At 29.7% G+C, this 22,828-nt stretch overlaps 3 protein-coding genes across 7 annotated transcripts in view; 1 reads left to right on the top strand and 2 right to left on the bottom strand.

Moving 5' to 3' along the window:
• The window catches only part of LOC141528916 (uncharacterized), a 267,144-nt gene that overhangs the window by 120,668 nt on the left and 123,648 nt on the right, over positions 1-22,828 (bottom strand). For 2 of the 5 annotated variants that reach the window (XM_074245205.1, XM_074245207.1), the window contains exon 4: positions 15,166-15,251. The gene's annotated coding sequence lies outside the window, so the exon portion shown is untranslated. Of the gene's footprint in view, positions 1-4,301; positions 5,035-5,288; positions 5,417-15,165; positions 15,252-22,828 lie in introns of those variants that run through there. The other 3 variants (XM_074245208.1, XM_074245209.1, XM_074245206.1) reach the window with 3 other exon arrangements.
• On the top strand, positions 8,772-14,868 carry LOC141528917 (uncharacterized). The gene is made up of 2 exons (XM_074245210.1): positions 8,772-8,825; positions 14,429-14,868. The coding sequence occupies exon 2, from the start codon at positions 14,429-14,431 to the stop codon at positions 14,729-14,731; it is 303 nt and encodes a 100-aa protein (XP_074101311.1). The 5' UTR covers positions 8,772-8,825; the 3' UTR covers positions 14,732-14,868.
• On the bottom strand, positions 19,774-21,684 carry LOC141528886 (uncharacterized). The gene is made up of 2 exons (XM_074245166.1): positions 21,664-21,684; positions 19,774-21,585 (listed from the first exon to the last, which is right to left on the bottom strand). The coding sequence occupies exons 1-2, from the start codon at positions 21,682-21,684 to the stop codon at positions 19,774-19,776; spliced, it is 1,833 nt and encodes a 610-aa protein (XP_074101267.1).

Here is a 22,828-nt window from a genome sequence, read left to right as displayed (position 1 = left end):
AGGAAGTTGAGAAAAAATTTTAATTTTTAATGTATTTTAAATGAAAAAACTTTAAAATAAAAGAAAAATTTTTCAATATATGGAACAATATTTTTTTGTAAGAATAAATAAAAATATATTAGCTGAAAACGAATTATTCTAATAGGCACATAAAAGATTGGAAAACTTATTTTTAAATAAATTATAATTAATTAACAGAGTTAATTCTTAAAAAAAAAATTTTTTTTTGTGCATCTCATTTTAGTATAAACTATATACTTGAGTCGACTAACTCTCTTCATGCGAAAACATTTATACAGATACACACGACGACTTTTTACGGAGGATATTCAATCGCATACCGGGGATTCCCTGGCCCCCTTCAGCACAAATTTAGACTAAATCGAAACGGGCTGCTGCTGCAGCTCGACTTGTTTTATTGCGCCGGGGATAAAAAAATGATCCACCCAAACGAGACACATATAGGTCTATACGCTATATATACATCCTATCGTAAATAAAAAGGTAAATTAAATTAACGAGGACGTTAAAAAAGTCAAATAAACAAACGCGAGGGATGCTGACTTGTCAATTTATTTAACCGAACTAATTTTAAAATGTTTTAAACAAACTTTCATAGTTTTTTCTTTTCGGCAGTGTGGTAATTTCCCAGCGGATTTTAATTAATTGCCGGAATTAAATTTCGCTTTGTATTTTTTTAGCGCTTGACAAAAGAGTGAAGTTGTCTGGTTTCGGCACCCTTCAAATTCAAGCACCACGTGCTCGTTATTTCTAGTAAAAATGATGGAGGTAAAAAACTCCTTTTTTTTTTATGTGTGTATTTTCGCTTTAAAATAGTATGGTGTGTACATAGTCTTATTTTCGAAAGCCCTTCGAGACGTATAGAAATACTTTCTTGGCTTCCGTGATTATTTGTGAAAGCACCAATGCTTTTCTCTTGCATATTATTCGCAAATACATATCCACTACGTAGATCGCTTTTCTACTCGTTTAAAATCTTGTATTGTGCTATGTGTCATACACAGAAAAAAAAATGTTCTTGAACCAAGAAAACTGTAAGGAAGACCGAAGTTATTTTGGAGCAAGAAGAAATTTTCTTGGCTTAAAAAAATTTAACTTCATTCAAGAAATTTTCAATCTTCCTTAAGATTTTCTTGATTTAAGAAAATTTACGCTTGACTCAAGACTATCTTTCTTCCTGTGTAGGCTTTATCGTCAAGGAAATTTTTTTAATATAATTGTTTTAAAATCAAATTATAGTGTTTTTAACGTCACGTCTTACGAATACAAAAATAAAAAAAAAGAATTTGTAACTTTTTAAATATAAAACTGAAAAAAAATGATCAGAATTTTTTTGTAAAATAAAAAACTATTTAATCCGAAAAAAATAATTTCTTCCAAATTTTACTTTTGCTTCGCGATTTTATTCCAAAAATTTACTTTTGAATTGAGACAAAAAATTGGAAATGAAGACAAAAAGTTTTTTATTATGAATTCATCAGTGTTTTGATATTTTTAAATTACATAATTTACTTGCTACCCAACAATTTTTTTTTTTGAGCATTAAAGTATTTACAATTTTTTAAATTTTATTTTTGATATTTTGATATGAAATTCTTAAAGAAAAAAAAATATTGTTAATTTCGGAGAATTGTTGGAAGTAATTTAGTATTAATTTAACAGTTGTTAAATTTTTCTCACTAAGAAAATAAATTTCAAGACAAAAAATTCTTAAATGAAGGCAAGAATATTTTCAAAATATGTAATTTTTTCGGATCAAAAAAATTTTATTTAAATTACGTAGTTTTTTTTAATGAAAGGATATTAATTTGAACGAATGAAAAATTTATTCAGAGCTGTTCAATGTATATATGAGTATCAATGTCATCCTTTTTTCAGCGTTCGTAAGTGAGGAAAATAATAAAAATTTTCTTGGATCCAGAACCAAGATTCATAGAGCTGAGCCGTGTAAACTCGTTGATTCCGCATAATGAGTTGTGTCTCGCCACCGATCACCGCTGGCACTCGTGACGGCTCCACCAGCCGAGGGCTAATAATGACAACGGTGATATATGACCGCAAGATCTCTCACTGAACAGTAAAGAGAGAAAGTATCATACTCTGTAATAACGTATATACGTGTAGTAAATATATAAGCAAAGTGTGTTATAAGTTATATGTTATATGCTGTATTCTTTGTACTTGTAGATTAGACGTGTGTGGGTACGTAGATGTAGAGCCCTCGCCGTTTGCTTTCAAGAGGTGTACCGAACGCTATTTACGTATGTAACTGTACGAGTGAGCATAAATTTTCTTACGAATGCTACAGTCACGGAAATGTTTTGCCTTCAATGATTTTATCTGTACAATAATCATTGGATTCTAACGTAGATATCGGATTAAATGAGCTCGTTTGAATATCTGCGACTTGGGATGTTCTCGATATCAAAATTTTATCCCACAGTAACGAACTAGTATTGAGCTTTGGATGTAAATAATTGTTGGTTTATAAATCGAGGACTTGATTTATTTTCATTTCATATTTCAAAAGTCAAGGTCGCTAAGATTAATTCAACGAAACTTCGAATTCCTTTCGAATTCCTCGAAGTGTGTCGAGGAAAACTTACGAAGTTCATGATTTCATACATCGATGAGTACGAAGATATTTAGAAAAAAATGATTCAAGAGAAAAATTTTTGAATCGAAAAGATTTTTTTGAAGATTTGAGCTTATTTTAAATCAACTGAAAAATTTTGAAAAATAAGAAATTTTTGTGCCCTCCGGGTGGAAAGTGGCAACTTTGTTTAGCGCGGCGAGACGAAAGTTGCCGCTTTCCGCCTTCAGTCGGACAAAAAAATAGTATACAGCCTTTTGGAAAAAAAAGAAAACCTCAGATCACATATGTTTGTCGACCTTGGCTTCACCTCAAAGTGTCTACCGATTTAATTATGGATAAATTCTTCCACGCCATATACAAAATATGATCTGACTAAAAAGTTTATTTATTGAAGAGAAAAATTTTTGAACCAAGAAAATGATTTCGAAGAATTTCACCGTTTAGTAAGTAAATTTTTTGATTCCGGAATTTTTTTAAAACGTTCATTGTTTTTTTTTTTTTTTTTCATTTTATTCATTATATATATATATATATATATATATATATATATATATTAATTTTTTTTAAATTGTTTATTTTTTTATATATTTTTCAAAAATGCAGAACAATGTATGGTTAGAAAATATTTAAGGAGCATTTGAGCACAATTTTTCCGATAATTTGGGGTTGAAAAATTTTTGGTAAATATTTTCAAGTGAGGTTACCATTTTAATTTCATTTTTTTGAACGAAATTTCTATTTGATTTTGTTGATATATTTTTTTTTTAAATACATAAAAAAATGAACAATTCAAAAAAAAATTGATTATCACAATTTTCGCAAATTTCCAAAAAAATTGTATAATCCAAGATTCTACTGAGTATAATTCAGATTATACGGGATATTTTTTCGGATTACATCCAGTGTAATCTTACACGGTATAACCAGAAAAATTACTTATTCAAATCGGAGATTACACTGAGTATGATACAAAAATAATTTAGTATAATCTGGATTATATTTTATATTATCTGAAATTTTTTTTCACCACAGATTACACTGAGCACAATATGAGAGGGTATGCAGTATAATTTTGTTCTTTCTGTGTACCTTAAGTTTTCAAGAATGTTCATAAAAAATTCTAATTTCAAGGTATTTTTCTAAGCATGTTTGTTTGTATATAGTTCAATATCAATTTTTCGATTTCAGTTTCATAGATTTCTATGCTTGAAAAGAATTTTTTCAATTTCATAGAACTAGAAAACCCTCTGATTTTAAAACGACCTTAAAAAAGCTTTCTACTAAGAAAATTATGTCATAATCAACGGTATCTAATAATAAAATCATTTCGTTGCTTTGTTTCCACTTTGTGCTCTTCCTCACTGGATAAAATCCCACTGGTAAAATATCTCTATTACATCCGGAATAAAAGTTAAAGACTCGTATTAAACATAAAAAAAAAAAAAAAAAAAAAAAAAAAAAAAAAAACGGTGATAATTAAAACAAATTATTTTTGAATGAAATATAGAGTTGTCACTTATTAACCTGACAGATAACACAACTTAGGATCCAACAAACGCTCCGAGTCCCAACTCAATGAAAATAAGGATTTTCCGGTGATTGTTCAAAAGCATAAAAAAAAGGTTGAAGGTATTAAGAATCTAAATTAAACAAAGAATATAATTCACGTGTATAACCAACTTACCTGGAACGCCTAATTCACCTCACGTCGGAGCAATTAGCCGTGGTGACGGGTTAATTGGCTCAGAGATCTTCGTTTTCGTCGCGTGACGAGCCTCCAATCCAGGCTCATGCAGAATGCAAGCGTAGACGGCGATACTTATTCTTCTCCGTCTAACTTTCTTCCTCCTATTCTACTCTCTACATTTTTATCTCAACAACCTCATCCTCTGCCTCATCTTCGCCGTCCTCTCTCCCCATCACTTTCTCATTCACGATCATCGCGAAAGGAAATCGAAGACGCACATCAATGTATTATACAATTATACACAGAGCTACAAACCAGCATCATTCCCACGTTTACGGATTGGATGTATCTGGTGAATTTATTTCACCCGATTATACACTTACCGTGACGTTAAGTCAGCTTTAACTTCCAACACGACTAGAAGTTTTAAATGAAGTAGAAGTTGAAGTTTAAATTTAACGTAATTTTGTTCTCACAATCCTAAGTCACGAAAGTTTCAATTTTTGATTTTTTTTCCAATTATCCGAGTCTAATTATTGAAATTTAATCTTAGTTATTCAAATATTCAAATGTGAAAAAAAAAATCAACAAAAGATTGAATAACGTGAAATTTACTTCAAATTCTGAAATTTTTTCACCCAAACATATAAAATATTATTACAAAAATATATTTACTTCGATTTTGGAAATTCGGCCGGCATTGTTTTGTGCCAAAAAATGTTTTCTTGGTTCGAAAAATTTGATTAAGGCCAAAGTAATTATTGTTTTCAGTCAAAAAATTTTTGCTTTTCTCAAAAATTGATTTTTTCTGTGTATAATTTTCAATAATTTAATTTTTCTTTTATCAATTAATTCTTAATTCATTAAATGATGAATTTCATTAAAAATTTTTTTTCAATGACTTCTAATTTTGTTGGTAATTTGAAAAAAAAAAATCTTTATTTAATTGATTCTAATTTAAAATAAAAATATGTAAATGCGTACGGTTCACTGGTCCACTGACTCTATTCAGTTGATACGTGTGATGGATAGACAAACTCATAATCGGAAGTCCGGTCGGCTATGGCCCGTTAACGAGAATTGCCGAATGACCGCTATGTCACGTCGTACATCTATAACAGAAAATTGTTTTAAATGCTTACTTTTTAAATATTATGAAATTCAAGAAAATTTTTTAATTAATTAAACTATTTTCCAATAAAAAGATTTTTAAAATAAAAAATTTTGTCAGAAAGTCTAAATATTTTGGTTTTTTTTTATCAAATAAGCTATGCCTGAACTTTTAGTCTCTTAGAAGTAAAATTCATAAGAAGTGTGGAGTAAAACAGCTCGAACTTTAAATAAGACTTCAAGAAGCGGATTCATCTGCTGACGAGTTCGGTTAATTGACTCGTGTTATTTTTTTAAATATTTATTTATTTTTATTCTCAAACTCTTACTCTTACTCGGGTAATTATGAGGTTACCGCTCTGCTCCATGCACACTATAGGTACAAGTGCAGAGTATATAAACTGCCACGGAGCCGGCGGATTCTTTGTAATAACTCAACTAAGTACAAGAGAAAATAACTTATTTGGGTAAAATTGTTTCTCAAAGAAATCTCCGCAAATTTACGAGTTAATACTTGACTCGGTAACTGTTTTTTTCGTCCGGTCAGGCGTTAAAGTATCATTTTTATTTATTTTATTTTAAAGAAATTTATATATATATATATAAAGGACGATATATTTTTATAAAATATACCAAGAAATTAATCTTAGTAGTGGCGAGCCGGCACTTAAACCCATCAATAAAATCGGAGATTGTTGGGATCTTGAACCTGTATCGCTCTTTTGTGGATGGAGCTCAACTTCCTCTCTAGTGTACAGTACTTACAATCATCTTCAATACCTCTCGTTCCTCTTATATCTTGTTCCTGTTGTTCCGAGTAGAGGCCTGAACCTCTGGATATGTGTTTGTATTTTATTTGTATACAAGCATTTTCAGCTCTATCCACCGCTCGGATAATATGAGAAAAATAAGGCTCGCGCGTTTTATACCAGCCATGACTAAGTTTACGTGGCACACGCTATAATTCCGCGGCTCTTATACCACTAGACACGTAACTCGAGCCTGAGAGGAATACCTAGTGTTTAATAGGCAAAAAAGGTTCAGAGAAATTTTTTTACAATTGTGAGTAAAATTTAATGGAAATGCATTCGTTGTCGTGGTAAAAAGGTTGGTAAATTTTTATATTCTATGGAAAAAACTCTGTCTTGGTAAGTAGAGTGCTCGACAGTTTTCTAAATTGATAATTACTTGCAGAGTTTAAAGATATTTTAAACAAGTTTATCCAAGTATTTTTTATTTAACTTGTAATTTCTATAAGCAATATTTTTTCCAAGGATTAATTTTAACAAAAATTTCTATTAAATTTCTATATTTGAATCTAATAATTAATCTGGACCATATTGTATTATTTCTGTAACTATGGTAAAAAAAAAGAAGTAAACAAAATCGTCAACAGAGGGCGCAAGGTCGCTAAATTTTCTCAATACCGAAGAGTTTAATCGTTTAACGTAAGTTACGTAAAATTTTTCTTTTGGAATGAAAGATCGAAATATTAAAAAGAAAACAAAAAAAAAGATGTTGTACACTGTGATGTTGGGCTTCTAAAAAAAAAAAAAAATTTATAATTTAATTTTAGATATTAATTTTTACAGTTTCGAATATAATTTTTACAGAATTTGTAAAAACTATAATCTAAAACTAAATTTTCCATTTTTTTTTTCTAAGCCCCATGTCACAGAATAAAATATAATTTTATATAATTTTTCATTACAAAGTTACTAAAGATTCTTAAAAATGCGATTAAAGTAGAAAAAAAAATCACTTTTCTAATCTTGCGGTGTGATATTAATAAATTTGGAGTTTTTTTCCGGATTTTTTTACATCAAATATTATAATGATACGTACATTTTTTTTATTTAATTACACGCAAAAAAAGACCTCAACACGATTTGAACTATGAATAATAATACCGAATTTAAAAAAAAAATTAATATCTATTTAAACTGTTTACGTTTGTTAATAGAGAAGGCGTTTTCTTCACGATAGTCAGTATCATTATCATCATTCAAAGTACATTTATCAAGTCATGATTTCCACAAAAAACTAAATGATTGGTTTAATTTCAATTTATTGACTGTATCAACTTTGAATTTATAAACTTTTTCATTAGTATGTAATTAAGGATCATGCCGTGTAGCTTTAACACTTTTTGCAAATTAAACTCGATCCATAAAATTTCCAATACATTCTCACAACAAAAATTTTCCATCGACCAGTTTAGGTATTTAAAAAAAAAATAGCATCTTAATATGCAACCATAATAAATAATAACTTTGAAGACCTTGGGGCCAACGAGTGGACTTTTTTACCTGAATATAAAAATCTCCATCTTATAATGTGATAATTTAAACCTCTTATTAACTTATTACAGCCCATAAAATGATTTTTCCCGATAAAAACAAAGTGGGATGTAAATTATCAGCGATTAACATTAAAATAAAACCTTCTTCGATGTCCTTTTAACTTTTCTGAGCATTAATAGTTATGGGTTAATTTGAAGTCTCAAGCCAGAAGCTCTGCCGTTTGATCGACGGGTAAGATCGCATATATTTACACACACTACATCAAACATGAGCAGCTATTAAATATGTACATATGTAGCGATGTCTTGTCGTAGTCATCCTCAATCTTGAATCCTCGTTCTCGTCCACATAGACGGACTGACGGAAAGATGCCGTTCGACTTCCGGCATTAAACCATTTATAGAGAAATATGTTTATAAGTATAGAATAAAGTAGCTAGCTAGTTTTTAGTTTACTCCAACTCGAATAGTTTTAAAGCAGCAAATAACTATATATAAGAAACCAAGTGGAATAATGTCTTTATTCTCGCTGAAGCCGCCACATTCTCGTGCTTGTTCTACCCGATAATTATACGTTACCGAAGCTCACCGAGTCCCCTTCAATTAGGCCGCGCTCGAATCACCTGCAACTCTTCTCTTCCATTCTCAGAGTTCTCTCTCTCTCTCTCTCTCTCTCGCTCTCTCTTTCTTATCTTTGCAACTGAAGCATCAACCATCAACCAGAAAGAACAACAACTTATAACTCTGGTCTATAGAGTGTAGCGACGGCTTAGTTATTTTATTTTTATTAAATGCTGCCCAGACGGATCCCACAAAAAAAGTAATCGTCGCTGCTGCGTAGATTGTCGCCTGAGCTCGTCATCGTGTTCTGGCTGACTTATCCCTTGTTTGTGATCTCAAACTGCACTCACTCTTGGCTCAATCAACCCAACTCAAGGCTTTTCTTATTATTTTTTTATGACTTATATTATATATTTTATAGTTTATAGTTTATATTATAGAGCTTGGTAAAAGTTACAAGTCTTACTTTATGATATCGAAGTAATTATGTCGGGCTTTACTTGAGAGGAAAGTTGTAGCTCTACAAGATATGATGGAAGACATGAGACGTGAGTTCAGTTAATTACTGATTTTATTTTAATAGTTGTGATAGAGAATTATTTATTAAGAAATTAGAAGTGAAATATTGCTATAATAATGAAGTGTTGAAAATTGTGGATAGAAATTTTAAATATTGAGATAGATTTTTTTAAATGAACTATTTTCAATTAAGCTTACAGAAATTTTTTTAGTATAATAATAAAAGAATGGATTGCAATAAATTATTTTGTAGTGACAAATGAGTTTACTCGTAGTCTAAATTGGTTAATTATTTCAACAAAGTGAGCTAAGTTGTAAAAACAAATCAGTTCGTAACACCATTAAAGCAATCTGTTGTCAAAATTAATTTGTTGTCGTAATTTTACTCGGAAAAAAGAAAACTCGAAAAATTACATTATAAATAAATCGTAGTAAGATTTTTCTAAATTCAAACTTCGAATGTTAATTTTCAGAGCTTTCAATGTAAATATTACATTCTACAATGTAATTCTTATAAAAGCAGTTATAATTACAATCTGAAGCTGTAATTTTTCCAGTTTTCATCACGAAGCGCCACATTGCAGTATATAATGTAATTTTTATATTTTTCTTTTTTTTGTGTATTAGTTTTTTTAGTAAAATGATTTTACTACTTCAACAATAAAATTTGTTACATTTGTTACACCATCTGACTAATTCATATTACCGCAATAAAATCATTTTTATTAATAATAATTTGCAATTAAGATTTTTCTTATGTTGTACTAAAAAAAATTTTTTGTAGTGCAGTAACATTAAATTGTTTCTGTAAAATTCTACGTAAAAATCATAAATCATAATTGACATGTAGTCATACTCCATAATACCCTTATAAGAATCTAGATTTTATTTTGATGATCAAAAGTTAATTAACCAAAGACATATGATTCATTTTATAAAACTCCATAAACTTTTGTTGAAATTTTGTTGAATATTGCGACTAAAAATATTCTAATTATTTAAGTGGTTATTTTTCTGTGAGAAATTTTGTATTGCTTCTAAGATAGAATTTTTACGAAAAATTTAAAGACAGTTGGAATTTTCCTTAAGAAAAATATAGTTAACTCTATTTTTAACGCGACTGTGTTAGGAATTTCAGCTAAGCAATTTTTTATAAAATTTTTTCAATGAAAATCTCACGAAGATCTTAACTTTGATTTCATTTAAATAACTCAAATATTCAAAAATATATTCTGCACTATTTGAAAAGAAAGTAGAAACTCACCATTAAATTTGTTCTTGTTTTAAAAAAAAAAAAAAAAAAAAAAAAATCAAATTTCGTTAATTAATAAAGACTAATTACTTCCCGGAACATATGCATACCCCTTACCGATCTGATATTTAACAGCATTAGTGAAGAACGGATATGGCAATGCCTGGGACCGGGAAGTCAGCCTTTGAGGAGCATTCACGAAGGTGACCCCAGTGCCCAAGAGATACAGATGCAGAAGAAGCCACGGGTGCTGATCCTCATATTCATAACTGTCTTAATGTATACCAGTCCGTGGAATGAATGTGGATCGAGCCATAACTTAAACGACAGCCGACATCGCTGATGCCTCACTAATTATCGTCTGGGTGCTCACCAGATCCCAGATCGGTCTTCATTTCTGCTCACTCCAGCTCGAGCCTATACATTAGGGTGGGTCAAAAAAATCGAATAATTTATTTTTGATTTTATACTCTGAAAAATAGGTTCGTAGACACCTAAAAAGAATTCTCTCCAAGTATAAGCTCTTAATTATAACGGGAAGGTCCTCCGCTTTGCGGGTTTCTATTTTTTTCGAATAATCAGATAAAAAAATTTATATCTCGCTTCCAACTGCTTGGAAAAATATTCCGTGGCATAGATTTTGTGAGAAATTGAATGCTTTACAAAAAAGGTCTCTTATGACTTTTTCAAAAACTCAACCGATTAAAAGATATTCATAGTTGAAGTTTGGCTATTTTAAGGAAAATATTCGTTTTTATTATGAATTTTATAAGTCGATGAAAAAAAATTATTTCGGATTGCGGAACTCATGATTTTGTAGGAAATTTACTGCTCTACAAAAATGGTCTCTTATGATTTTTTGATTAAGTGTAGCCGTTACGAGATATTCATCGTCAAACATTAACGAATATCAATATTTCCAGTTTTTGATCAATAATTCGATAAATTTTAATTTAAACTATGAGTTTCAGGAAAATTTACATAAATTTGAGTTTCGATCGATAAAGAAATGTTATAATAAGTTAGATAAAGAATTATTGGAATTATCATTGATTTTCCTTGGAGAAATGCCTCAAGAAAAGATTTCTTTCAAACGTCCTGGTGCTGTTCATCATGCTAGATGGATGGCTAAGGCCATTTATAGTTTGAAAATGTATCTATTCAGAGATGAATTCAAACTCTCTCAGAAAGAATTGCATGGTCTTCGTCATTTCTGTATTTTTATAGTCACATTGTATTTAAAAGCTTGGTTTTCATCAACTTCTGCAACAACTGCTGCTTATCATGACTTGCAGTTTATGAAAAATTTATTGGAGTACAAACATATCAATCCTTTGATTTCTTCAGCTACGTGTGAAAAAATGATTTCGCACTTATGGTATTTGAGCGATGAACTTGCCATTTTATCACTGTTTGACGATGGCGTTCCATTAGAAGTAAAAAAAGTATTGTTGAAGCTGTTAATACTCGTGAAGGTACAGATTCTAAAGCTAAAAGATTTGTAATTGCTAAAAAGATTTGAATTCATTGGCGCAGAGAACTCTGAGTGACTTTGTGTCTAAAAAGTCATTAAATCTTTTCAAAATCTTCGATCTACCGTATGACTTTCTTGATGTCGATGTTGAATTATGGCCTACTAATGAGAGTTATCTCGAAAATAAAGAATACTTTCAACAACTAAAAGTTGTCAATGATTCAGCAGAGCGAGCTGTTGCATTAGTCAGTGAATATAATCAATGCTTGACAAAAATGAAGAACAATTCCAGTACTTATTGCAAGTTGTCAAAGAACATCAAAAAACATTCCCAAATTGTAATAAAAGAAATTATTTATAGTAATAGCGTACTGTTATGTTAAAAATATAGACAATTATATTGCAATTGATAATTCAATAAAAAATTTTTCTATAAAAAAGTTAAATACTGGTTGTTTCTTACTTGATTCAATACTTTTCATATTAAATTTGACAAAGAAATATGTCATTCACTTCAAATTAAACTAATCATTGGCTATATGTCGAAAAAATGCTCTAATTTCTTGTTTTAATGCAATCAAATAAGCTCAAGACTGAAAACAATATTAAAAAAATTGTTTATAACATTTCTTTATCGATCGAAACTCAAATTTATGTAAATTTTCCTGAAACTCATAGTTTAAATTAAAATTTATCGAATTATTGATCAAAAACTGGAAATATTGATATTCGTTAATGTTTGACGATGAATATCTCGTAACGGCTTCACTTAATCAAAAATCATAAGAGACCATTTTTGTAGAGCAGTAAATTTCCTACAAAATCATGAGTTCCGCAATCCGAAATAATTTTTTTCATCGACTTATAAAATTCATAATAAAAACGAATATTTTCCTTAAAATAGCCAAACTTCAACTATGAATATCTTTTAATCGGTTGAGTTTTTGAAAAAGTCATAAGAGACCTTTTTTGTAAAGCATTCAATTTCTCACAAAATCTATGCCACGGAATATTTTTCCAAGCAGTTGGAAGCGAGATATAAATTTTTTTATCTGATTATTCGAAAAAATTAGAAACCCGCAAAGCGGAGGACCTTCCCGTTATAATTAAGAGCTTATACTTGGAGAGAATTCTTTTTAGGTGTCTACGAACCTATTTTTCAGAGTATAAAGTCAAAAATAAATTATTCGATTTTTTTGACCCACCCTACTATACATATATAACAAGTCGGCGTTCTTTAACCACCCGCGTTCTTATTGACTTGTCCTCTTTATCACGATCCTCATCCTCATTCTGGTTGTTGATGTTGATGTTGATACTTGCTGGTGTATGAGGGCTTACACCAGTGACCAATGCCTCACTAATTCATTGTTGGTATCAAGAGTTAGTTCCTTAAGCGTTTATTATGTCCAGCAAATGAGCCAGGATCCTCTCTACTCTCTACTCTCGTTTCTCGACTCTCGACTCTCGTCTCCGACTTCCACTCCATCTTAGATAATGGCTACCAAGTTAACTTGTTACTTCTTGTATCGGCGACATTGCGTGCCCATTCACTGTAAATGGTTCAACCATATCTCAATTATCGGATTAATATACGACCCATAAAGACTACATGTGTCTTTTCTTTCTCGCTGTCACTCCTTTCACTTTAATTTATATTTATTTATTTATTTGCAGGACATTGTATATTTAGTGAGTAGTTTGTATGTAGTAGGTACTACAGTCATTGAATTACTTTTTTACTTTGCTTAGTTTGTTTTACCTTTTTTCATTGCCTGACATTACTCAGGGTTATCCAATTAGTTCGAGTCCTCTGGGCTAGCAATACCATTACTGTACAGTGTACAGTGTACACAGTAATATTGTGAACTCAAAAAGGCGGACAATGACAATGAATTTTTTTTTTTTATTTACTGCTTTCCGATGGGAAAATTTTGTGATGGATATCTTTGACAAATTAAAGGGTTAAATATGCTTCATAATATAGAAAGTCGACTTTTTTTTTTTAGTTGTGAAAATAAAAGTTTGAATTTGTGAATTTTTTTTTTTTATAGCTACAAAAATGAAATGTATAAAAAAATTGTTGTCTTGTTGTAAAAATTTTTTGTCATGTAGCACAAATTGACAAAAAGTAACGAAAGTAAAAGTCACTGAGAACTTGAATGTTCCATAAAATTTTATTATCACAATATTTTTTAGTGTTCTGAAATAAAGTGTCAAAAAATTCTGGTCTCTAAAATTTTTTTAGACCAAATGGAACAACAAAAAAATACGATGTTGCGGATAATTGGGCCTCAATCCGAACAAATTCTTTTTGCTCATAAATATTGTTTTTGTTGTCATGATACTTTTTAGTACTTTTGAAATAAAACATGAAATAATTTAGTTTTGTGCTGACTAAAATTTTTTTTTATTTATAAATTAAATTAAAAGAATTACTACTGAATTTCAGTTTAAAAACAAAAAGTCACTTAATTTTTAATACCGACAGTTTTTTTTTTTTTTTTTTTTTTTTAATTATATTACAAAAGAGTTTAATTTCATCTTAAATTATCAGTCAAGGTTAAAATTTTTCATCTATTAGAGATTAATTAAGCCTAAAAAAAGTTAGTATTAATTTTTCTCAATTTTTCATATTAAAATTTACATTTACCCTCTAATTGTCCTCCAAAAATAAATTTTAGTTTTTGACATTTTTTATTGAGGTTATGCTGCAATACTTCACAAATAAAAACGTTTGAATGATAATTTTCTATAAGTTAAAAAAAATTTTCCCTACACAAAAAAAATTTTTATTGAAATAAAAACTTGAAAAAAATTAAAATTTTCTATACAGCAAAATAAAATATTTTATCAAAATAAATATAAAATTTTTAACAAACTAATAACTGAATGATCTTAAACAGATGTCAGCTCCAGGATCAGGACCAAAACCCGAAGACGATCAACCTCATCCCGACGACGGGGCAACACTCGGTCAAATAGTTCGTTACGTAATGAAGGAGACTCGGTACAGCGAAGACAGGGCCTTGAGTGCAGTTATCGAGGTGCTCAACGCCGGAATTGCGTTGAAGAAGATCATTAAAACAGAACGATGTAAATACGCACTTGCAAATAATAATAGCAAGCCCGCTCACATAAATTACAGAATACGAGACCCGCGACTCAGCGACGACAGCTCCGACTTTAGTGAATTCAGCGATGATTGACGCTCTCATTCAACCTCTACGCTATATAGTTATGTATTATATATTATAAAATATTTTATCTTACTGACTACTGATACCAACATGTCTATTCAAATTTTAGATCCGAGATTAATGAAATTCGGTAAACAAACTCAACTTAAGTTCCGTAAATTTATGTATTGTCATGAATAAAATATTTTTTTTACCACACAAATTTAAAAAAAGGTCATCTATCTACGCTATATATTATATGTGTACGATAATACACCATACGTGTGTTCTCTTTTCACATCAGGGACGTAAGAATGAGATTTACGAGCCTCCAAAAAAGCCGTCTCACATAACGCCCCAGAGCCAGAACTGTTATGTCCACCTGCTTGTACACTCACATACCTATATGTTATGTGGAATATATACAAACATAAATATGTATGTACTGTAGACTATTTACTCACTTCAGTTTGGGGAGAATGCACTGGACATTGCAGAGTCGTTTTGGTCCCAATCTTAACTTTTGGAAACGGGAGAGAAACTGAAGGTCCTGAAAGAAAATTTTGAGTGTGAAAATGAGCACTAGTATTATTAATTGTAGTGATAATTTTAAATTACAATTTGTTTGCATGATTGAACAGAGTAGTTGAGGTGATATTTTTGGTACAGAATTTGATTTTTTATCGAAATTGCGCGGATTTTTTCTTAACTAATTGAATTTATTAAAAAAAAAGTTATTTTTCTAAGATCGGCTTTGACACCAAATAACGCAATTTTGGAAAAATAACTATTTTTTTTCCTTCGAGAATCCGGAGGCACTGTCGTGCCTCAAGCCAAGTACACGTTCAACAACACACATAAAATGTGTGTGAACGTGTAGACGTAAAGCTACAGTGCCTCTATTCTCGAGTCAGATGTCAACATAACCTCACTCTATTTTCAACTTGATTTATTTTATTATTATATAGATGTCAACGCTTGTCACGCGCTGTGAATAGTTTAATTATTAGTTCTTTCTATAAAACAGCAATAATTATATAGTTTTTTTAATTTTTTAGCGTTATCTTAATTTATAAAATTTTCGCTCCCTCGTTTTTCGATACTACGAGAGATTTTACTAATTTCGGTCGAATTTTTTATTTCGAAGTTGGTACTGTTCAATTTTCTGCGAATAGTATACCACTTCGAGTATGAGAGTTAGTCCGTTTCCATTTGACGCCTGAGATCCTCTCCGGATAGTTACTCTGCTCCAGATTTTTTTATTTTCAAGTTGGTACATTCCATTTTGTTAGAATAGTATACTACTGTATAGTATCAGAGTTGTTCCATTCCCATTGAAAGTTTGATAAAATAGGCGGTTAATTCAAATCTAGTCTATTTAAAATTGTAATTTTATACTATTTAACGTTTGATTTTTATGATTCTTTTTATTGTTATTATTAATATTATTGTTATCACTATTTAAAGTTGTTATAATAATGAATATTTGTTGTAGATATTTGATGTAAATGTATAGTGTGAATTGTTTTCATTACTTTCTCAGCTTTGAACTGGGATACTTCTAAATATATCCAGCAGGTGTCACTATGTGCCAGAAAGGCGCGAATTTGAATTCATTTTAAATATTATATTAAAATTAATTCAAATTTATTGTACTCATACATAATCCTAATACATGCCCAGCTGTAAGCTGTATTGCTTCTAGATGCACCTGGCATGTCTGAAAAATTAAGCTGTTATTTTGAATTTAAATTCATTGACTATTTCTTTACATGTATTTGTAAAATAATTAACACAACTTTATTTTAGAAAACTTTTTATTATTTTATTTTTTTGAAGTTATACTTCTTTAGGCGCGTTATAAAAAATTGATGAGAGTGAAATTTTACGATGCGCGCGCACACCGTGACACAAAATTAACAGAAATGAAGTTGCCCACTAAATCGCTCATTAAGTTGAGGAAAAAATGCTACCAACAAAACAGAAATAGAACCTCTATTAGTGGCGCATGTTGGCACGCACGCCGCTTGTGTTCACTGTGTATTTATATTTATATTATTTATCCACATCCTTTGAGTTTCTACATTTAAAACACGTGTTATAATCAGAAGTGATTTGAATTAAATATTTAAATCAATACTAATTAATATTAGAAAATATTTGTGAAAAAACTGTGCTCATCAACCTTCCTAAGTGCTCCAATACAATTTAGATTAACTCTATCTGTATGTATTATTTAGTAATATAAATGACAAAATTATTATTTAATATAATTCATACTAAATATTATTAAATTATTAACGTTAAATATTTATTATTAATTATTTAATATTTAAAAAAAAAAAAAAGAAATAAATTTAATAAAACATTAAGTGAAAAATTTGTGATAAAAAATTAAAATTGAACATCAAATTTAAATATTAATTTCTAATATTTATTATTAAATTGAGTGAATAATATAATAAAATAATTAATAATAATAAACATAATTTAAAAACAACATTCGAATAATAATAGAATTTATGTTACACTTAATGTAAGAGAATAATAATAAATATTTATTTATTTAATTTTTCAAATGTAAACTGAACTTTATTGACTATAATAACTCCTTTTCCAGTCTTGGATTATTTTATTGTAATTAATTATTTGCATACAATCAAAAACTATTTTTTTTTAAATGTTAAAAGTATTAAAAAACTATTAAAATTATTATGCCAAAGAAGTATAACTTCTTACACGTGTACATAAGTACACGCACCCTTTTTTTTTTTAATACTTGTATATTTCTGTCTTTATCATAATTATTGTTATAGAGATATTATTATTATTATTATTATTATTATTATTATTGTTATAGTTATGAAGATTATTATTTAATTAATCTAACTCCGGCCCTCAGTCGAAGGAATTTTGAGTAAACACATCGCGACGACTAATATAAATTATTGTAGTTATAATTTCAAAAAACACGGGAAATTTTAAAGTTAAAAATTCATGTGAAATTTTATTATCATTGCAATAATAATAATAGCAATTATAATTCTTCCTGTTTAGAAAAGGATGCTAAATTATTAGTTATTAAGAAAATTATTCATTTTTATTCCAAATAGCGCGCGAAAATTCAATTTTCAAAATTTCAATCAAAATTTTATTATTATATTTATAACCTTATTCCTTGAAGGGGAAAGATGCTATACTAAAATAATAATTATTATTTGTTAATACCGATGTACATACACTATTTGTATGACTTGTATCGTTATAAGTCGACTAAAATTACGTACAGTAAGTCATTTAAGTGTTTCCAGGTACAAATCAAAATTTACTATCAATTTTAAATCACATTATTTTGTTTCGTTTGCTGATAAGGCTATTAATTTCTCGAGTGTTAATTTGAATAATAATATGATTAAGACAATGAATTATGAAAAATTGCCGCAGTTAACAAACGATGGAAATTATCATGCGCAACAATTACTGGCTACCCTTAATGATATCGAGTATAGGTTATATATACCAAGCACGAAAAACTTGCAAAATATTGTACGGTGACTTATTACATGGTGAATAATATGATGATCAGTAAGTAATTTTTTTCTCGACTTCTGTTTTTTTCCTTTGATGTAATTATTATCATTCTCTCTTTACAATGAAGTACAACGAGAATAAGAGCGTAAAAGATGTGATTGTAACAAAAAATTGCGAGATATTATGTATGTAACAACTATTTGTTAGTCAATTATGAATAGAACCCTCTACTAAGCCTGCCTATGTATATGGTTGATAAATCCATTTTTTTCAGTCTCTACAAGGGACAAATTTTAAATACTCCGTGAGAATGTAAAAAACGAAAGAACAAATGCAACGTTTTTTATGAAATAGGTAATTTCTGTATTTCTAAATGGCGGAAATTGTAATTAAGAAAAAATTTCAATGTAAATATAATTTCTAAAAAAATCTTAAATTTACTTTGATGATTTTTTTAACTATCCGTTAAGAAAATCGAAGATTTTCAAAAATCGTAAAGTCATTGGTTTTATCTCGTGTTTCGAAAATTGAGTGCTCATCACGTCAAAAGGAGAAATTTTCACAAAAAGATGTAAAATCCGAACAAAAACAGCTCCACTGTAAAAAATTACGCCAAGTACACGTTCACAACTCTTGATTTACAAAAATGCCAAGGAGAAATTATCCTTTTACAAAAAGATGTAAAATAAAAAAAAAAAACAGACCAAGCAGCCGTTATGATCTTTCATAATTGAAAAAATTTTGTGATAAATTTAACAAATAAAAACAATTTTTTAGGCGTACTTGGCGTGCGTCATTGAGTACCCAAAATTTTTTCATTTATGACAACTGAGCCAGAGAACTGATATGAAAAGCGATTTTACCGACAATTCTTTCAGCCCTTCCTCACCAAGTCATTAACCCTACTGATGATCATTTTGATGCAACCATATGAATCGATAACAATTGAAATTCATGCTTGTTTTCATTATTTCACGGATAAGATTGATATTTGTACAACTAAATAGCTTCCGAGCATTTCGTTCAGATCGAGAAAAAATGAATAAGTTTATTAATTGAATGAACTGTTAATTAAATTGACTTCATTAGAAAATATAGCATTAATAAATGTTCAAGAAACACCGGAGTCCTATTTTAAAGTAAGATTTATTTCTACTATAGGGGAGAGTGGGGTAATTACGGACACCTAAGGAAAAAAGTAAATATTAAAAATACTAAATAAAAATTCTGTTAATTTATTGAGTAAGAATAAAGATAAAGGTTTTAACTATTAATTTTAATCATTATATTTCATTAAATTTGAAAATTAAGTAATTTTTTTGTCAAAAAAAGAAAAGTGTCATTTTCTTGATCCTTTCAAATCTGTGGGGTAATCCCGGACAGTGGTGGGGTAATCACGGACAGTTCATATTAAATAGTAACAAGTAGAATAATTTGACATAAATAAATAGTTTCAACTTATTTATAACTTAGAAAATTAAAATTTTTAAATAAAATCATCTTAAGTAAAAAATAAATAATAAATAGAGAATAAATTTGAATTAATCTCTACATAAATTACAGAGGAACCCTTTGCTTGTGCTTTGACCATCACTGCATTCTTCATGTGCCCATAAATTGCATCCATAGCACATTATCCATTCTTTAGTGGGTGGTTCTTCATATTTTCCCGCACAAAAAATACAAAAACACTCATTTTGAGTTTGTTTATTTTCTTTGCTTTGTTTTTTTGGTTTCCTGTCTTTTTTTGGTTTCGTGTCTTTCTTTGATTTCGTGCTCTTTTTTGGTTTTTCGACCTGCTCTTCACCAGGCAAATTGACTAAGTTTTTCACACTTTTTTCAGTTAATGTACCAGTCTTAATTTTTTTATTTTTAATTTCTTCTACCTGCTTTTTAGTCATTCTTTTCTGATTCTTTTCTTCTAAAATTTCTTTCATTGGAGAACTAGTTAGAATAACTGAATGTTTTTTTCTAACTCTTCGGTTCGTGCTTTTCTTTGGTAAGGTAGGCAGGGTAACAATGTCAGTAAGGGGCACTGATGAATTGATTGAATCTGTCGATTGATTCAACCATAACTGTTCGTCAGGCAAATTTGGAATTAAGCTTTTAGTTTGTGCAATTTCTGATAAGTTTTCAGAAGGTATAGACTCAGGTTCTACAGATGTTGAAATTTTAAAAAGATCTTCGAATTTTTCACGGTTAATTGGATGTATACCTGCTGCTTTAAATCCATTAACCGCTTTTTCTATATTAGTGACATTATTATATGCTCTGGTGAACAATTCAACAACTTCGTATTGTGTAATTCTTTTTCCTACATGTTCAGCCATATATAAATCACACTGTCGATAATATGCTCTTTTTAGTGGACCAAAAAATGTCAAATCTAATGGTTGCAGGCGATGGGAAGTATGTGGCGGAAGTGAAAGCAAATTTATTCCATGCTGACGACATAATAAAAAAGATTCAAGACTGATGTGACTTTCATGATTGTCTAAAATCAATAGTATAGGTTTGTCAGACGTTGGTTTAGCATGTGAAATAAAATGGTGTAGCCACTCAACAAATAAATTTTCGTTGATCCAACCAGAGTCACTAACTGCTGCAACCATATTACTGTCTCCTCCTCGCAATAAATTAGCATTCATCCGCTTCCTTTTAAAAATAAAGTATGGAGGAATGTATTTTCCCGAAGCACTAAATGAGCATACAACGGTTGTAGTAGCTCCTCTTTCTCCACTTGTAGCCTTACCCACTTGTTTTTCACCTTTAAGAGCTAATATTTTAGAATTTCTTTGAACATTTGTGATACCCATTTCATCAACGTTGTAAATACTATCAGCGTTGAAATGATGGCAGTCTATCAAACTTTCTAAATTATCAAAAAATATTGATAGTTCATCTGGATTAAAAGCAGTTATTCTATTTAAGGAAGTAGCTTCTGGTTTTCTCAATGAAATTTCAGGGTGTCTTTTGATAAATCCATAATACCAGTCTTTACCTGCCATTTGAGAGTTCTTATTAAATTTGTGATTTAATTTATTTTTCTCTGCAAACTGATAAGCAGTTTTCCGTACAGCTTCAATAGTCAATCCATAAAATAGTTTATTGCATTTGATAATATGCTCAGCCAATTCTTTTTCTTGAGCTTCAGAAAATACAGATTTTTTTCCACTTTTTGGCTGAACTAAAACTTCTTTTTTTAAATGATCATGTAGAGTTGACTTTGGTACAGAATAACTTTTAGCTGCTTTTCCTATAGTCAATTTTTTACTTTTTACGTCTCTTATTGCACGTTCCAAATTGCTTAAATCATATTTTTTTTCAAATTTCTTTTTATATTTTCGAGCCATCTGAAAAAAAGCGAAATTAAATTAAAAATTGTACAGAATGATTATCGATGTGGGGCAATGGCGAACGTCCGAGATTACCCCACTCAATTCGTCCGCCATTACCCCACAAGGTTAAAAAATCAAAAGTTAATTTTTTTTTGAGGTTAGAAATAAATAAAAATGAGTATTTGTGACGAAAAATTTTTTCTTAAATTCTACTTAACACATCGCAAATAACTTATAATTATATCATTTAAGTGTAGCGAGAATTTAACGAATATATACATAACAAATATTACATGCAAAACGATGAAAATATTAAATAATATTTACCTTGAATAAAATGTAGAACCTGCTCAGTTGACTTATTGTCTGACACTGCGTATACATTCACCTACAATTCCATGACAAAAAAAAATAATTTTTTTTTTCCTAAGGTACTGAAATCGTGGTGTCCGGGATTACCCCGCGTCCGCGATTACCCCTCTCTCCCATAAATTAAAAAAAAAAACAGGATTTTATCACGAAATTTGATCATTAATTTACTAAGCAGTTTTTATAATTAATTCAGTAATCATTTTTTTTGCCACCAGTATATTTTTAACTTCTCGCTAAGAAAATTGAAAATTTTTTGAAGGTCACAAAAAACTTACATGAGTATCCCCACGAGGGTGTCACTGTGTGTGTGTGTGTCACTGTGTGTGTGTGTGTCACTGTGTGTGTGTGTGTGTGTGTGTGTGTGTGTGTGTGTGTGTGTGTGTGTGTGTGTGTGTGTGTGTGTGTGTGTGTGTGTGTGTGTGTGTGTGTGTGTGTGTGTGTGTGTGTGTGTGTGTGTGTGTGTGTGTGTGTGTGTGTGTGTGTGTGTGTGTGTGTGTGTGTGTGTGTGTGTGTGTGTGTAAACCTCTCATAACTTATGAACGACTTTACCGATTTCATCGTGGTTGGCCCATTTGAAAAAACATGAACGAACTTGGATTTTGAATACAATTTTGACCGATTCCGATAGATGGATTTCAAGATATCTCAAAAAAACCTTGAAAAAATTTGAGAAAAATTTTTGTTTTCAAGTTGCTTTTTTGGAATAACTTTTAAACGGCTCAGTCGATCTCCAAAAACTAATCAGCTCTTGATCTTGAAAAATCACGTCAATTGCCGCTTGACCAGTCAAAATCGGTTAATTAATTCAAAAGATATCGTGAACGAAAGAAAACCGAAAAAAGTGTTTTTTTCGGAAGTACTCCTAAATTTTAACGTTCGATCAATG

Source organism: Cotesia typhae, unplaced genomic scaffold, assembly GCF_013202065.1.
Source record: "Cotesia typhae breed Kobodo isofemale line unplaced genomic scaffold, CoteBio_Ctyphae contig_44, whole genome shotgun sequence".
NCBI lineage: Eukaryota > Metazoa > Arthropoda > Insecta > Hymenoptera > Braconidae > Cotesia > Cotesia typhae.
This window is presented reverse-complemented; position numbering and strand designations above follow the sequence as displayed.